At 53.8% G+C, this 17,725-nt stretch overlaps 1 protein-coding gene and 1 long non-coding RNA gene across 4 annotated transcripts in view; one reads left to right on the top strand and one right to left on the bottom strand.

Moving 5' to 3' along the window:
* CNKSR1 (connector enhancer of kinase suppressor of Ras 1) overlaps positions 1–9,622 on the bottom strand; it is a 28,408-nt gene extending 18,786 nt beyond the window's left edge. Inside the window, exons 1-4 of one of the 3 annotated variants that reach the window (XM_034754026.1) lie at positions 9,523–9,622; positions 4,340–4,497; positions 3,842–4,044; positions 2,997–3,081 (exon numbers count right to left, since the gene is read on the bottom strand). In XM_034754026.1, coding sequence (XP_034609917.1) covers positions 2,997–3,081; positions 3,842–4,044; positions 4,340–4,497; positions 9,523–9,607 — 531 coding nt within the window. In that variant the 5' untranslated portion in view covers positions 9,608–9,622. Of the gene's footprint in view, positions 1–2,996; positions 3,082–3,841; positions 4,045–4,339; positions 5,052–5,444; positions 6,555–9,522 lie in introns of those variants that run through there. The other 2 variants (XM_034754027.1, XM_034754025.1) reach the window with 2 other exon arrangements.
* Positions 9,151–17,088, top strand: LOC117868233. The gene is made up of 3 exons (XR_004643589.1): positions 9,151–9,226; positions 13,067–13,205; positions 15,496–17,088. It is a non-coding gene; the product is annotated as an uncharacterized LOC117868233 (long non-coding RNA).
* The last annotated feature ends 637 nt before the right edge of the window (positions 17,089–17,725 follow it).

Raw genomic sequence — 17,725 nt, 5'->3', positions numbered from 1 at the left:
CCTAAACCCGCCACCCCTGGTCCCCCTCTCCCCCAGACCCTGTCCCTAGGAGAGCCGCCAGCTTTTCTGCCGCCCTAGGCGGCGGAAGGTCCCGCCCCGAAATGCTGCCCCAACAGAGGCGGCAGAAGGTCCTGCCCCCGAAATACCGCCGCGGTCGCCGCCCCCCAAATTGTAGCGCCCCAAGCGACCACCTAGGTCGCCTAATGGGTTGCGCCGGCCCTGCCTATCCCCTGGCCCTCCACTCCCTCTCCCCAGACCCTGTCCCCCAGCCCTCCACCCCCTCTCCTGGCCTTGCTCCCCCATACCTTGTCCCCCGGCCCCACTCCCCCAGACCTTATCCCCCGGCCCTCCGCCCCCTCTCCTGCTCCCGCTCCCCAGACCCTGTCCCCCGGCCCCCTGCCTGCCCCTGCCCCCCCCAGACCCTGTTCCCTTGCCCTCCACCCCCCCGCCCCCCATTTACAAACCATTAAGGTTTCCCCTGAGCCTCCTTTCCCATCTCTCTCTGAGTCACAGTCTCCCCTCCCCCACCTCACAGCTACCCTTCCCTTCCTCGCTTCCAGACCCTGTTTCCAAAGCCGGAGAAGCCTCCCCCAGAGCCCATTCCAGACACGCCCTCTCCTGCCGCATTCCCCCCTGAGCAGGCCAGGATCTTCAGGGAACGATTAGCTCCCAGTACCTGTGGCTCAGCCGAGCAGCCTCCCCCGAATCTCTGGCTCAGCCCGTTAGTCTCTCTCCTCCCTTTCGCTCAGCTGAGTCTCATGGACACTGAGCTCCCCCCAGCCCGGAACCTGATCCCAAAGGGTGAATCACAGGGTTATATAAAGAACAGTTCCCCACCCCCCCTTGGATGTTGTTTATCTCCTGGTCCCTTCCCTGCTCACACTCTGGTCATTTTCTCTTTCCCTTCCCCTCTTTGCAGCTGACTGAACTGTGCCAAGCCAAGGGTCCGCAGATGCACCCATCCATGGCTCTCATCTCCTACTGCCCTCGTCCCCCTGGGCAGTACCTCAGAGGCACCGAGCCTTCCCCGGGCAGCTCAGGTACACGCGCCCCTTCGGCCAGCTTTGAATCACTGCCATAACCTCTCTGTAAAGCGAGGCCGTTCCCGAGATAGACACCGACGCGGGCTCAGGTGACCAGATCACATACACCCCAGGCAAAGAACGGTCTCTCCACTTCCAGACCTCTCTCCAGGAAGCCGTCACAGCGTGCTTGCAACACTAAAACCTACAGTCCCTCCCTGACCCTTCCTTGATGGGCTCCCCAGGTTCCCCATGGACTTGCCCCTAAATTGGGTTCTTGAAGGCAAGGCGCATGCCTAGGATTTGAACTAGCAGCACTGGTACCTCTTGCTGGTAACCTTCTACTCTAGCTGGAGAGCCCTGCTGGGGTCCAAGGGGTTGTTAGAGGAGTCAGAACATACTTGGGACACCATTGGGCCCTGTGGACTACAAAGGCATTGCTGGCTAGAAGGCATGCCGAGACCCGAGTCTGCTTTTACCCTCTTGCAACCTGCGAATCCAAGATGAAGGAGCACTGCAGAAGACTAGCGAACAGAGGAGAACTGGAGGATGAAGGTAGTTAACAGCACTCCTTCCCATGACCCAAATACCACCCCTCCGACATCCCTCCCCTCCAGCAGCGACTTGCTTATAGACATGACTCTAGTGGTTAGAGCAGGAGACTAGGAGCCAGGATTCAGGCATTTTAGCCCTGACACATTGTGCAAGTCAGTTCATCTCAGTGCCTCAGTTTCCCCATATATACATGTGGGTGACCCTGACTTATTTAATAGGGCTTCATTCGTGTTTGTAAAGCACTTTGAGAACTGTAGGGAAAAGGTGCAATTGAAAGGCAAGGTATGGTTATCTGTTCCATCAGCTGACAGTTTATTATCTCCAGTCAGATTCCTTCTTTTAAACAGTCTCCATCCTTCCACCAATATCCATTCATCTAACTCAGCTACCCGCTAACCCATCCCTGCCTGAGGGGACAGTGCCCCGCATCTGATAAAAACACTTTGGAAGGACAAATGGTTTGCCTATGAAATGAACCATATTGCACGGATACAAATCATAATACAGAAGGATATGGTTGGGTTCCTCTATAAGCGACAAGCTCCAAATTGGACATTGGGCTAGTCTATCAATACACTATCAATACGTTTTATCCCTGAAAAATATACTGTAGAACCAGTGCAAGGTTCACTTGTCTGTTCAGAAGTGGCCCAAGATTAGATGTATGGACACACTAAGAGCAACAGGAAGGTCTCCAGTCTAGATTTAAATTGTAATGAAAACACACATTATTAAACAACAACATCTGCCTGAAGCATTAGTAACAAAACTCTGCAGCAGGGGACTGCCCCAAAATGCAACTGACTTTGAAACAAACGTGAAACAGACACGAGCAATTTTCATTCTCTGAGCTGAGGGAGATGCACAAACAAAGAGGGACAAATTAGAGTATGGGAAAGAAAAGCTTTAAAATCCAAGGGGCTAATAACACAGTTTTAACACAATGGTTAAATTGACAGCGGCCAGGATATTTGCTGGTCGATCAGGGTGCCGAGACTACGAGAAAAATGTTTTGAATTGAAATAAGAACAAATAAATAGATTCGCCAGACCCGCTAGGAGCTCACACTCTCCTGGGATATGGGGGTGTTCATCAGCCAAGGAGGAACATTCTGGATGGAGACCCTGATGAAGTTTTGGGAAACATCTCCCTGATTGTTTGCTAGTGAGAAAAAAGCATGTGTGGCATGTGAGTGTCGGTCAGTCCTTACATTGTGCCCATCACCATGTATCTGGACAGCCCTTCTTTTCTGCCCCTCCTACTCTCACTTCCTAGGTCCTGAGACACCCGGGCATGACATGAGTACTGAAGAGACGTCGCCCCTATTTGCACATCTCAGGGGTAACACACAAACACACCAACCCTGCCCCCACAGTCCGGCTTTGGTTTCTTGGGATTTTTAAAACCCTCGTTACTGACCTTCTGTAGGATCTGGGCCAGCTCTCCGCAGAGCGAGACAATGTCCCGGCTGGCTGAGTAATCATTCAGGTGAGAGAAGAGATACCTGTGAGGTGCGGGAGTGAGACAGTCGTCAGGTCAAAGGAAGGCAGGAAAGGAGAGGGCCCAATGAGCCTCAAGTTAATCGAGGCACCGTCCTCCCTGTGGGCCAGGGGCTTAACACAAGCAAGGAAGCTTCCAGGGTTTTATGGTGCTTTCTGAAGGGGTCCCAATTGACCACCGAGCTAATCGCCTGCAGTGGGCAGCTGCCGGGCACTCAGTGGCCTGCGTGGAACAAGGTGGGAGTCTCAATCTTGTCCACACCCCATAGAGCCACCTCAGCAAAGGAGTGAGCAAGCTGTGGAGACGGAACTCCCCTCTGGCCGCAAGAGGGGGTCCCTGCAGGGCAGAGGCACGTGAGCAGGGGATCCTTGTCCAGCCACTGCCCATGCTGTGCCCGTTCTCTGCACAGAAGGCTCCGGGCTGTCATGCTGCTGTTTTCACCATCACCAAGATGAGTGTGGTCACAGCACCGCCCTCCTGTCCCCAGTCACTGAGTGGAGCCTCGTCCCTCTGGGCTAACAGACCATCCTCCTCTGGCCAGGGAGACTGGCTGCCTTGCATCCAGTCCTGGCAGCACTGGTCCAGCATCCCTTTCCGCCTCTGTAAAGAGTGTGTGTGCAAACCCCACAGACACAGAAGGCCTGTAGCTTGCGCCCTGTGCCATTCGGCGACCCCCTTCCTCATCATGTGGGATCCCTCCTTACATGGCCCTGGCCTTCCAGCCTCCCCAGGTGTTTCCCTCTGCAGACTGGGGGAGCAAGTACCTGTTGAGCCAGGAGAAGAGCCCCTTGGCCGCCGTGATCAGCTCAGCGATGCAGGCCAGGAGGTCCGGGGAGGGCGTCTCGATGGCCTCTCCATCATACGCGGTCACCTTCCTGCGGCTCAGGATGAGGGTCTGGGTGGTCCGAGCGACTTGCTGCAGCTTCTCCGTCAGTGTCCCCAGGCTGGTGGTCTCCAGCTCGTAGTTCTGGAGAACAATCCAAACTAGCTCAGCAGAGGAGAGAGGTGCCAGTCCTGGAGCGGCTCAGAACGAAGGCTGTGGATGGCAGATCTCCCCCCCCCCAACTCTGCACTGCTCCCTGAAACTGCTTGGGGGGGGGGCAGGATCCCCGACCCAACCATCCCCTGAATCCCAGAGCTCCCTCCATCTGGGAAGCAAGACCGCAGGTCTGACACCGGGAGGGAACCCTCACGCCGTCGCTCACCACAGGTGCTGGAGATCGGGAGAGGGCCTCGCTCCAGCCGCACAGCCGCTCACTCACCAGCGCACACAGCTGCTCCACGGCTTCCAGAATGAGCTCCTGATGGCCAACCCGCCTCAGGCCCAGTTCCTCCAAGCGCCGGTAGGACAGCTGCAGCAAATCGTTCCCGGTCAGGGACCACGTCTCAAAGGGATACTCCTGCAGCGCCTTGTCCAGGCCTGAAAGGAGCAAACGCAGCTGCTCCCAGATCGCCCATGTCCAGACCTCTGCCTGGATTCCCCCTCTGCTGACAGCTCTGCCAGGCCTTCCTGTCCTCTCGCCGCCACCTGGGCTTAAGCCCTGAAGCATGACTTTTAACAGCCCTTCCAGAATAGCATTAACTCGTCTAACTCCAGACATTTCTTGTTATCCACCAAATGCATCCAAACCCCTTTGGAGTCTTGCTGAGGTTTTGGCCTCAGACGCATCCTGTGGCGAGGAGTTCCACCGTCTAGCTACGTGCTGTGTGAAAAAATATTTCCTTGCGTCGGTTTTGAGTTTGTCCCCCTTTCTGTTTCACTGATTGGCCTCTTGTCCTCGTGTGAGGAGACTGGGAGAACAGAACCTCCGTTCTACCTTCTCTCTGATGTACCTTCTCCCCCATCCCACCAAGTGTGTAACACCAGTTACCTTCCCTGGCTGCCAGATCTGTTTCCTCCCTACTGGCAGGTCCCCATGGGGCTGCATATCCACCCCGCCAGTACGTGCACCTCCCTGCATTGGACTGTATATCCTCCCCCAGGAATGTCTCTCCTCCCCCAGGGCAGGGATCCGGGCCGTGCCCAGCCATGCCATGCCCAGCCATGCCATGCCAGCAGGAGTGTAACCCGCCTCTCCCAGAGCCCCCAGAAGGTTTCAGTCGCTCCTGCTCCCAGCAGCACTTGCACAGCTCCTCCTGCCAGCGCAGACTCTGCCCTGGGAGCGGGCAGCCGCCTGCCTGCCCGAGGGGCTGGAGTGCACCCCCTGGCCATAGGTGCTGGAACTAGGGGTGCTACCACACCCCCTGGCTTGAAGTGGTTTCCATCATACACAGGGTTTACGTTACAATTTGGTTCAATGGCTCTCAGCACTCCCCCCCCCCATACAAACTTTGCCAGCCCTGGACCCGCCACCCCGCCCCACTCACCTCTCAGCCACTGCGCCACCTGCACAGGGCCCCAGGCGCCGATGGGCTCCATGCCCAGCTCTGCTCCCCAGCTGGGACTTCCCTGTTCCCGGAAAGTCTGTCCAGGGGCAGGCCTCCCGGACACACCTGAGCTGAGGCAGCCCCACCAGGTAACTCCCAGCCGGCTCTGGGGTTGGTGCAGTTGCCTGTCGCTCAGCAGAGAGAGGCCCGCCCCCTCTGGAGGACCCTTGCTCCCCTCCCCACGGGGAATTCCAAACTCTTAGCAACCCAGCTCAGAGCTTTGCCCAGCCTCCAACCCCCCAGTCTCACTGATTCAACAGGCTTACACACCCAGTTCCCCCAGGCTGTCTCCTGACTCTCTTAAAGGCACAGACCCACAGTAGGTTGTTTACCTCGGCCCTGGCCACTGAGGGAGTGTTCCCTAGTGGGCAGAGGGCAGGACTGGGTGCTAGGAGCGCCAAGTGCCATCAGATTCCGCATCTGATCATGGGCGAGTCACTAACACAACACCTGCTATCTCGGCTGACATGCCCGGCACGGAAAGGAGGACTTGCAGAGCTAAAAGCAGGAGCGACTACAATTTGAGCTAAAGAAGCAAGGTCCCTGAGCAGGGGCTGTCACAGGTAGCCTCTGCAGCTCCGGGATCTGTAACACACGCTCACCATTGACATTCCGTGCCTCAGTTTCCCCACCTGTAAAATGAGAATAAGTACGACTGGCCTACCAGCTCATCGCAGGGGGATCATGAGAGTTTAAGTCTGTAAAGTGCTTTGAGATCCTTACATGGACTGTGTTGTAAAAGTACAAAGTATTATTACTAACAGAGTGTGGCTAAACATCGCATCCTCACTCTAAATATTAAAGCAAACACCGTCCTTGCTGACTGCATTTCTGGGAGCGTGTCTGACTGGTTCACGCAGAGGCTGGCAATCAGAAACTCCTGGATTCTATATCCAGCCACTGTCTCAGTGCGTGACCACGGGCACGTCACTTAGCCTCAGCTTCCCTCTCTCTAAAATGGATTCACCTTGGTAAATACTTGGAGATCACAGAATCTTAGAAATGTAGGACTGGAAGGGTCCTCGACTGGTCATCTTGTCCTATCCCCTGCACTGAAGCAGGACTAAGTATCATCTAGACCAGTGGTTCTTAATCTTTACTGCAGCCTGCACCCCTTGGGTTCTCAAAATATGTTCTTGCACCCCTTAAACCTAGATATATTTTTGTTTGTATATTACAGTAATCGTTAAAAAATGTATAATGTTAATAAATACATAGGTTTGATGAAACAAAGTAGTTGTACTTACGTGCCTGTGCTAAATTGGTGTTTTCGATGATTTACCTTCTAAATAAATCTGGCCTGTCTCGCACCCCCAGAAAGGGCATCTCGCACCCCAGGTGAAGAACCCCTGACCTAGACCATCCCTGACAGGTGTTGTCTAACCCAGCGATACTCAGACTGAAGCTCACAAGCTGCAAGTGGCTCTTTAATGTGTCTCCTGCGGCTCTTTGCAGCACATGATATTAAAACACCGTGTGATTGAATTATTAACCAATCTAAGTTCTTAACCAATCAGAATGCTTTTACTATGTTATTAACCAATTGTAGGTGATAAAATAATAATACTGGGTCTGTCATTTTGCTGTGAGAATCATATATATATATAAATACACCTCTACCCCGATATAATGCGACCCGATATAACATGAATTCAGATATAACGCGGAAAAGCAGCGCTCCAGGGGGGCGGGGCTGCGCGCTCCGGCGCATCAAAGCAAGTTCGATATAACGCGGTTTCACCTATAACGCGGTAAGATTTTTTGGCTCCCGAGGACAGTGTTATATCGGGGTAGAGGTGTAGTAAATGAAACAATGAATTCACATCACTGTGACTCTGAGGTCTGATTATCACCGGTCTAACCTGTTCTGAAAAACCTCCAGTGAGGGAGATTCCACAACCTCCCTAGCTAATTTGTGCCAGTGCTTAACTACCCTGTCAGTAAAGAAGTTTTTCCTACTGTCCAACCTAAACCTCCCTTGCTGTAATTCAAGCCCATTTTTTCTTGGCCTGTCCTCAGTAGATAAGGAAAAAAATTCATCACCCTCCTCTTTATAACAATCTTTTACATACAGGGTGACTGTTATCATGTCCTCCTTCAGTCTTCTCTTCTCCAGACTAAACAATTTTGTCAATATTTCCATGGAGATCATGTTTTCTAGACCTATCGTCATTTTTGTTGCTCTCCTCTGCACTTTCTCCAATTTGTGGAGGGCGGTGCCCAGACCAGGACACCGTACTCCAGTTGAGGCCTTATCAGCGTGGAGTAGAGCGGAAGCATTACTTCTCGTGTCTCGCTTACAACACTCCTGCTCATACAGCCCGGAATGATGTTTGCTTTTTTTGCAACAGTATTACAGTGTTGACTCATATTTAGTCTGTGATCCACTATAACCCCCAGATCCTTTTCTGCAGTACTCCTCCCTAGACAGTCATTTCCCAGTTTGTATTTGTGCAATTGATTACGCCGTCCCAAGGGGAGTACTTTGCATTTGTCCTTATTGAATTTCAGCCTGTTTATTTCAGACCATTTCTCCAATTTGTCAAGATCATCAAAACACCTGTCACAAGAGTTAGCAGTGCACATCCCAGATCGTAACAGACAGGGCCAGCTCCAGGCACCAGCCCAGCAAGCAGGTACTTGGGGCGGCCAAGGGAGAGGGGCGGCACATCCGGCTCTTCGGCCGCAATTTGGTGGCGGGTCCCTCAGTCCCTCTTAGAGCGAAGGACCAGCTGCCAAATTGCTGCTGAAGAGGAGGCGGTAGAGCTGCCGCCGAAGTGCCGCAGATCGCGATCGCAGCTTTTTTCGTATCTGCTTGGAAAGTGTTTTGCAATCCTAGTGAAGCATGACAGCGGAGGACAAAGTAAATGTTAAAGCCACTCTCCAGCTGAAGCACTGGGAAAGACCTGACTCATTTCTGTGGCCATTGTTTGGTTCTGTGGAAGCAGCGCCCTCCGGAGTCCAATTCTCCTAATTGCATTGGGAGTTCCAATTGAAACTGGAGTTCCAACATGGAGCCGAGTGATGACTCTTGGTCTCTAGCCTCCCCTCTGCAGCACAGGTTCGAAGGACTGACGTGTTTCCTCTTTCCTAGTACCCTGGATGCAGCGCATTCCCCCCCACACCCTCCTCGGCAGTGCACGTAGCCGCCACCTTAATCACCCCTCCCCAGATCCTCACTGGGTTCCTTGCTCTACAGTCCCCTCGGAGGCAGGAACTCTGCTGAGGAAAGAGGCCTGTTCTGAGCATAGGACTGGGTGCCAGGAACGCTAATCCCTGGTCTGACAATGATTTCCTCTTTGACCTTGGGAAAATCACTCACCCGCTCCGTGCCTCAGTTTCCCCCTCTATAAATAGAGATAATACTTGCCTATTTCCCAGGCGTACAGGCTTCTTCCATGTTAGGCCTGGCTGTGCCAGTCAATGACAGTCCTTAGATAATGTCCGCAAAATACTCAACTCTGTTCTCCAGCGCCTCCCCCGCCCCCACAGTACAAGAACACCCCTCCCCCGTTCAGTCTTGTCAAGCCCTCTCCCACATGCACACACCCGCCCAGTGAGTTCCCTGCCCCCAGGACTGCCTCACCCCCCACCCACTCACTCTGCTCTTTGCCCTGGCGGTCTGCAGGGGGAAGGGGGTGGGGGCGGAAGCTTTTCCCCTTAGCAGCTCCACAGCCCTGTTCAGGGCTCTGCAGGCCAGCCCGGGAGTCCCACAGAGGAAGGTAGAGTTGCCCACTTTTTCTGTTCTTTTACCCTTCAGAAAACATTACTGCTCTGCTGAACGAAGGGGCAGGTCAGCTTGCAAGATGCGCCAACAGAGATGCACCTGACCCTGCAAAGCCTCTCCCAGGCAAGTCGACCTTCCTCCCCTGAGCAGGCCCCACTGAAGCCAGCTCAGCTCCCCAAAGGTTTTGCAGGATCCGGCTGTTGCAGCCAGGGCCAATCGCTGACGGGATCCAGGCTGGAAGAGCCACATGACTCCTCTGGGAAGTCATCTACAGACCCCTTGAGCACTCACCCAGCAGTATCTTCTCTCCTGTGCGGTTGGTGGTGCTGCAGATACTGGTCACACTGCAGGGCAGAGCGCAGACTGTTTGTAGCATGCACGTGGGGTGAGATCTGCAGGGGGAGGAGGAGAAGTTTGGTTGTAGTCAGGCGAGGAACGGAGGAGGGGGTGAAATCGCTGTAAATACCCTCTTGTGGTGGGGGTTCCTCATGGGTAGAGGGCATCAGTTCCCCAGAACAGAAGGATGGTCTTATAGGTTAGGCCCTGGGCTGGGATTCCGGTTCCCAGCTCTGCCACGGACTCCCCTGCATGACCTTGTCACCTCATCCCTCCATGTCTCGGTTCCCCACCTGTCAAATGGGGCTCACAACACTTTCTTCTGCCCTTTGTCTATTTCAATGGCAAGCTCTTCAGAGCAGGACTGTCTCTTCCTCCAGGTCGTAGCACAAACAAGCCCTGATCTTGGCCGAGGCTGTTAGGCTCCACTAATACAAACCATGACAAAGGGAGCCGATTTCACAGATGCTTTAGAACTGCGGCTCTTAGTCCCTTAGGGCCAGATCTTTACGCACCTAAATACCTTTAACAATCTAGCTCCCTAGGAACTAGCCCTGGGACGGAAAACCCTGACATCCCATCCGTACAGGGCATCACACCCTAGGAGCCTCCTGAGGACATGCCGACAGGCGATTTGCTTTCAGCCGCTTTAGCTGACACATTCCTTGCCTTGTTATGGGGAGACACCCAAATTTCTCGCCATTCTGACTCCAGCAAGGAGCTTTACCCCACCCACTCCACTGCAGGCTGGAGCCATGTCTGACAACTGGCCTAGAACAATTGTTCTGAGCTCAGATTTTGCATCCGTAGGTGCTTTATTCTGCTTTTGTAAATACAAAGGGAGGATCAGGCAGGGATAGAAGGGGCTGGGCATCTGGCTGATTGTCCAGCTCCACACTCCAGTATCTGCAGGGGCGTTTTCCAAACCTTTCTAATCAGAGAGGAGGCTTTGGCTTTATTCTTTAGGTTTCTCTTCAGAGTAGCAGCAGCTAAAGTGTTAGCCTGGGATTCCAGAGAGGTGAGTTCTATGCTGAGTTCTGCTGCTGGGTGAGTTTGGGCATCTTTCTGTGCCTCAATTTCCCCATCTGTAAAATGGGGCTAATTACACTGGCCTCCTTTGATGAGAAGTTCCCCTCAAGTGAAGGTAATGCTGGTGGAAGGTGCAGTACGGACAGGGACGTGTCGCTGATATTGCCTATGCTTGATCGCACTTAAACCTTATATCAGCATAGCTCTGTCAGCCAGGGGGAGTAAAACCCATACTCCTGACCAACGTAGCTAAAAACCCCAGTGTAGATGCTGCTGTGTCCATGGAAGAGGGCTTTCAGCGCCACAGCTAAGGGCTTTCGGGGAGGCGGTGTCGTCCCTACACCAGCAAAAACCTCTTTCTGTCAGTGCAAGCTGAGTCTATGCTTTGCTAGGGGGCTATGCCGGCAGACATAGCCTATACAGAGCATGGGCACCAGCTTCTCCCACCCTGCCCTCTGGAGTGCCCTGGGCCTGCTCAGGAGCGCCCCCCTCAGGCGGTGAGAGGGGAGTTCAGTCAGTCCTTGGCCTTTCTGCTGCCCGGACCCACAGGGAGCCGCTAGCGCCGGGGGTGGTTGTGATTTTTGTGTCGCAAACACCTGCAGAGCGCTCTCTGCGAGGAAGGCTCACGGCACTACCATGTGTGCTCTGCAGATCGAGTGACTCGCCCACGGTCACACAGGAAGTCTGTGTCTGAGCTGGGAAGTAGGCGGGGCCCCGTCTGGTGTCCAGTCCATTAGACCACACTTCCTTCCACCCACCCCGGCTCCTACTGTCCTCCTCACCCTTTCCCAGAGCCCTTGGAGCTGTTTGATGGTCTCTCCTTCACGCCCCATGTTCTTTCAATGCTGGGATGCTGACTGCTCCTCTCTCAGAAGCCATCCCCCCATTGGAAGGACGCAGCTGTCATGGGATGGACGAGGAATTCGGTCTTCAGCTGCTTCCCTCTTCGCTGACAAAGGGGAATTCATTCTTGATGCTCATCCAGTTCTGGACACGCACCTCCCCCAACACATCACCAATGAGCTCTCACCTTGACCTGGAGGCTCCATCCTCTCCTGGGCCTGGAGGGGAAGATGCTCTCTCCACCTTCCTTCAATCCAGGGCTTCCATACACAGCTCCTCCTGCCCTGCAGCAATTGTCTGCCCCTCTTCCCCAGGGAGCGAGGCCGGATTATCAGCATCTGCCACTGTGCTTCTGGATTTCCCGGGCTGGCTCAGATTAAGGCTGCTGCTGTCATGAATTTGACCCCAGTCTAGTGCTGGGATTGTTTTCATGAGATAATCTCCAGCTGTCTAAACTGATTGGGAATGCAGCAGGGGGTTGGGGCGGGGCGGAAAGCGAGTTTCAGCTTTGGTGGCGTGATTAGAAAGTTTCCATGCACTGAGGCCTGGACAGGCATATCCCACCCCAATGGCTCACCATAAGGTTCAGACTTCATGCCAGATCCCTGTCCCCAGGTCCCAGCCCAGTGCTTTAACCACAGCACCAGTCCATCCTGCGTCTCACACCTGCCTTATCCACAAGGCAGCTGGATCCCAGCCAGGCGAGGGCGCCCCCTGTTGGTACGTGTAAGATTTTTCCATCCTCATCTCTCCAGATCCGTAACCTTCAAGCGAAGCCCTCAGCCGTTCTCTTGTGCCCGGCGTGATTCTTTGCTTCCCTCCTGCTTGGCGCCGTGGCCCCTCTTTAGCGGGCACTGGAGAAGATTGCAGAATGATATATACAGTATGAAACGCTTTCTTGCCCGGCAGATGCCTCTCCCTCTCAGCGTCTCTCTCGCACGCGCTCAGCGAAGCAGCGAGCGCTGATCTCTTGTGACAGCTGCTCCCGGGGCTGGCTGTGGTTGGGATCGTCATCAGGGCGGGTGTGTGTGTGTGTGTGTGTGTGTGTGTGTGTGTAATATTTAAAAGCTCCACAACACAGCTGCCTGGGAGTCTTGCTGCCTGGCACTCAGGGACTGGAGTCTAACACAGGTAAGTGATCAACAATGAAACCCATCCCCATTGCATTGAGAGGAAACTGTTTCTATTGGGGGAAGGACAGGCTGGGGTCCAGGAACTGGTTCAGAGCGAAGGGGAATTTAGATAGGGATTCCCCTCACAAAATGGGGTGGGGGGAAACACATGCTCCTCTCACCCCCAGCCTGGGAAAAAGCCATTAGCTGTAGCTTGGGGTATAAGTGCCAGTGCTGGGGACTGGCAAGGCGCATCTAAGGGGAAACACTAATGACGTGGTTCTAATCTGGGCCTAACGATGGAGCGCTCAGCCATTGGGCTGGGGGGGGGTGCATTTTGGAAACACTGGTTTGGAGCAGGCTGGGGGAGTGAGGGGGGCAGGCTGTTTCCCAGTGATTTCCGTGGGCCAAAGAACACGTCTTTACAGCTGTTCATCTGGATGGAGACTGCTCTCTGCTACCCGGTTCCTGAACACCCTCCCTGATCTTCAGCTCTGCCCATCTTCCTCCTACAGCAGGAGGCAGTCAAGGCAAGTCTGTGAAGCTGCCTGACTACAAGCAGAAGGCAGCACCTGACATCCACCCCTCCTCCTCCTGGGAGCTATGATCATCCGCCTCAGGCACTTAACCCCGGGATACTTCCGCTTGCTCCAGGTAACACCCACCTCCCACTCAGTAGGGCTGTTGGTTTGCTTGGATGCTCCAGCAGGTCCATGAGCCTTTATCGATGCCTCTGTTCCCCCTATTCCTCACTGATCTTCCTGGAATGCAGTTCCAGGGCCTGAACCCTCTCTTGTCCAGTGACCAGAGCAATCCCGGGGCCTGGGGCGCTTTGGATTGGAGCTCTGATAGGGTTGATCCCTTTGCTTCTCTCCTCCTGCCTGTCTTGGTGTTTTAGACACGAAGCCGAGAGTTAGTTCTCATCGAGTGCACCAGTCCTCCCTGGCCTGTTCAGGATCAGTATCTGGCATCCCCGGAGCCTCTTCTGGGGGAGAGGGAGGGCAGTCGATTGCCACACAGCAGTTAGGAGAGGGGAAATTTTAATCAAGAATGTTGGAGCAACTCCCCGCTCTTCTGAACAGAGCCTGGGGCGTGTTCATGTCCACACGGAATAGCCAGGACTTGACGGGCCCACACCCACTAAACTGCCTCCAACTCCTCTGAGCGAGGAGTTGAGCCTGCTGTGATTTGTGCCTGTGGGTCCGGGGCACATCTCAGCCCTGCTGTTTAGGCTAAGCCACCCCCGGCCCCCAGCTTATAGCTCTGAACAACGGTACTTACAGGTACGGGGCTCGCAGCTTTGCCTCAGTCACCCAGACTCAGTGGCAATCGCTGCCCAGCTCCAGCAGATCGAAATGTGAGATGCTAATACCTCCCCCGACCCTGCCCCATCAGTTCATCCTCAGCCAGGTCTGGCAACAGGCAGCCCGTCCACGCTGGCTCCATCTGTGCCAGGCACGCTCTGTGCCGCCTGAGCAGTGATGCCCTACATAGGGCACTTTGCGTAGACACCGGGGAGCGGAGAGCGAATGTCCCTGCACCACTGATCACGCAGCATCACGCAGGGGAGGGAATTGCTCTCTGCTGTCCATACCAGTGGCTGGGATAAGGCCAGTTTGCCGATTCCTCCTTCAGTCCGTCCCAAGCACGCAGCCGTATGCAGCCAGGCGGGCACCGTCACTGTCTTGCCCTGGTTAGTCGCTGCTCCAGCAAGAGAAGACAACTCAGAGCATCTCAAGAAGCGTGGGCTAGTGGTTAGAGCAGGGGACTGGGAGTCAGCATTCCCGGGCTCCATCCCCCAGAGGGGCATCATCGGCGGCGCTGAGCTCTAACTGCACCTGCTCTCCGGGGGTATATTGTGTATGATGGCAAGTCCTGCCTTGGGAGGCTATGAGCATGCGTGGGGAGGGAAGTGGTAATCACCCACCAGGTGTATGCAGGTTTCAGATCGCTAGCTTCAGGCTAGGAGCGCCGCTGCTTTGCTCACAGGGGCGTTTGCCTAAATGGCTCCATGTAAGGAGCAGTGCTGAGCATTTCAGCTGGTAAAGTGCAGGGTGACGCCTGCCCCACAGGGCATTATTATGGCTTCTCTGCCAGTACCTGCAGAGCAGCTGGTTATCGTTCCCGTCATCCCCCCTTTGAAAGGGACAGAACCACTCCCGTGAAAACTGTTATAGACTTTGTCTGTCTGTTCTCTTCCCCCTTGCCACTGACGACACTGCACCACAGAAAGTGTCTCTTTTGGAAGAGCTGGTTGTCAAAATGGGCAGGTTGCGTTTCAGACCCAGACACTGTTCTCGGGGCCCCAGGGGCCTGGATTCCCCATCCCAAATGAGAACACAGCTGAGAAACAGACCCTCCCACTAGAGCATAAGAGAAACCCTGATCAGCGGTTAATCTGAGGCACAGTCACTAATGAGGGCTGAGAGAATGGTTCTGCACAGAAGGGCAGCGATGCCTAGATATGTTCAGCAACAGGGTTCACTCCACTAGAGCACAGAGTTGAAGAATTTACAGCCAGCCTCTTGGTCAGAAGTGACAGCACCGGCCGCTCGCACACTAAATCCAGTCATTCAGGGAGCCAGGCATGGAGAATGCTTTCTAAGATTTCCTGGGGTGGCTTTGAATGGACATAACTGGGTATCAGCCAGGAGTCAGCTGGTGTTCCCTGCTGTCTGCATCCCAGGAAAGGTGTCCCCTGGGGCAGGCCCCTAGCTAAAGGAAAACATGCACTGCAGATAGAAATGGCTCCAGTTCTAATTGGTGCAGATCACTGAATAGACTCCTGCCATCCACAAGGAATATGGGGTTACTTCAAGTTCACAACCCACAAGGGTTGATGGGAGACCAGCTTCCCTTGTCCTTCAAGCATTGAGACGATCAAGTTCCTCTCCCCTCAGTCTGCCTCGCCTGTTCTAAAAAGCTGCCTTTTCTCCTCTCATAGATGCAGCTGGCCGGGGGGCTGGAGTCCGAACCTAAAGACCGTCTGGTGAATCACTTGGCTCTAGTCCTGGCTATCATGGGGCTAAGTCTGTCCTACTACAGCGTCCGCCAAATGACCGAGCCGGTTAAAACCCCACCAGAACAGTGAGGCTCATCCATGTGGATGGAGTGCTCTAGATCTAAGGAGATTCCAGCAGCTCTGAGGTGGTGGTGGGGACTAGGTCTTGGGTCTGGCATTCACTCTGTGACATCATGCTCCAGTCCTGCTCTCATACTAGGGTCAGCTACATCCTCCTCCCTCGGTCTGTAGTGGAAGGTTAGTCGCAGGCTTCCCTCGCACTGCTCTCCTGGACCCAGGCTAAAAGAGTAGCTAGAAGCATCTCCCAACTTGCTTTGTGCTGGCTTGAAAGGGATCGCTCGGTACATGCTCTCTGGGCCATCCCGCTTTTCCTAGCCTCTCACTGTTGTTGCTGTCCAGGGTCCTTGAGTAAGTGAAGCAAACACACCTGTCACACCCCTTCCAGAGTTTCTCATGGAGTTACACCAGTTTGGGCCAATGGATTTCACTGCGAAGTCCTACCCCATCCACTGACCACCCCAGCACCTGTCCATGCTCTGTCCTTCCACTACATGCAACTAAGCTACTAAATGAAAGGCTAGACCATCTCCCTGAAGCTCTACCAGAGCTCATGACAGAAGGCTGGGGAACCTACTTCCATATGGGAGGCCAGATTCTAAGCTTCAGTGGGAGGTCTCCCACTTTATACAGAAGTGAGATCCGACTCGGGCCCTGTGGGAGACAGAAGACAAGACTCATTCCCACAGGTTGGACAGATATATATAAAGTACGATCTGCAGGAACTGAGGCTGAAAGGGTAGAAGGCATCCTCCCAGGCCAGGGGTAGAATCCACCTTGGCAGCTTACCAGTCACCCTGGCTTATGAGACTTCCAGCAAGAGGTTTCCAGACAGCAACTTCCACCTCACTGGCTGCACTTGTGTGTCCCTCTCTAAACCAGTGGGATGGTATGACAGGCGGAATGCGCTGCATTGACAGCAAGAGAGAATTTTACACATGGTTGACTGAGCCCTTTTATCATCTCCTCCCCCCGCCCAGCTCAGCCAGGAGCAGTGCATCATAGGATAGCAAAACAAGCTGGAACAAGGTCATTGCCGATTGCTGTTATATAACAGCGCACACAATGAGATGGCTGGGACCTAAATCATGCTGTTAAACTACAGATTATAAAGGGGGATTTTCAAGAAGTCCAGACTGGCCGACATGGACTACTTAATTGCAGCAATTGCGTGAGGACACTTTCATGGAGCAATTAGTACATGTCTCTTCCCCCCCCCGCACCAGGGACAGGTACACTTCACCTTCTCAGACAGCATCAGGCTAATCTTCACACCCATCACCTCTCTGAAAACTTCTACCGCTGTGGCCCGCCTGCTAGGTTTAAGCTGCTAACAGGGAAGTCTAGATGTTAATACAAGACATTTCTAAATTTTGATCATCTATCTCACCCTCCCTTATACCTGGGGAGGGGAGAACTGAGGAAATAATTTGGTGTATGTTAAATAAATCCCTTTATATTAAGTGACCTGCCTTGTCTCATCCTTTTGCCACCCCACCTCCATGTGGCCAGTAGAGTATACACGGTCAGGTGATAAAAACGTTACAAAGACCTGGGGTGGGTTCCCCACCCTTGGGGGGGGGGGGGGGGAGGGGAGAACTGAAGATGTTTAATCTCCACTGACACACTGCGGTGGCCGGCATTAGCTGAACTTGCTTTGCAGGGACTTACAGCAGACAGTGGCATTCTCCACATTCCACCCTGCAGATCAAGCGATTATCCTAACACAGGCTATGTGTTTTCTAGAAAGCGCCTCCCTGTTTGAGGGGCTCAGTAAAAATCCAATTCAGATGCTCAAGCCAAGTACCCAGCTATGCTGTGGCAGCATATTGGCATGTGCCAGCCAATATTATCCGACATCTGGTGGAACAGGGCTGAATTTGTTAGTCCCCTACTTGTAAAGTGGGTCAGCGCGGACTCTGCCTACCCTCTCTATGAGCAGTGTCTCCCTCCTCTTAGGCAACTGATCTCACCCAAAACAGCTCCCTGTCTGGAAGGCGATCTCCCACAATCAAATGACTCTCAGTGGGTTTTAAACAGTTTCATATGCAATTTGTATCCATCCCTAGCAATGTGATGAGGTTAGGCTCAGCTG

Source organism: Trachemys scripta, chromosome 20 (assembly GCF_013100865.1).
Source record: "Trachemys scripta elegans isolate TJP31775 chromosome 20, CAS_Tse_1.0, whole genome shotgun sequence".
Classification (NCBI taxonomy): domain Eukaryota; kingdom Metazoa; phylum Chordata; order Testudines; family Emydidae; genus Trachemys; species Trachemys scripta.
The sequence above is the reverse complement of the archived record's forward strand: the minus strand, read 5'-3'. Positions and strand labels throughout refer to the sequence as shown.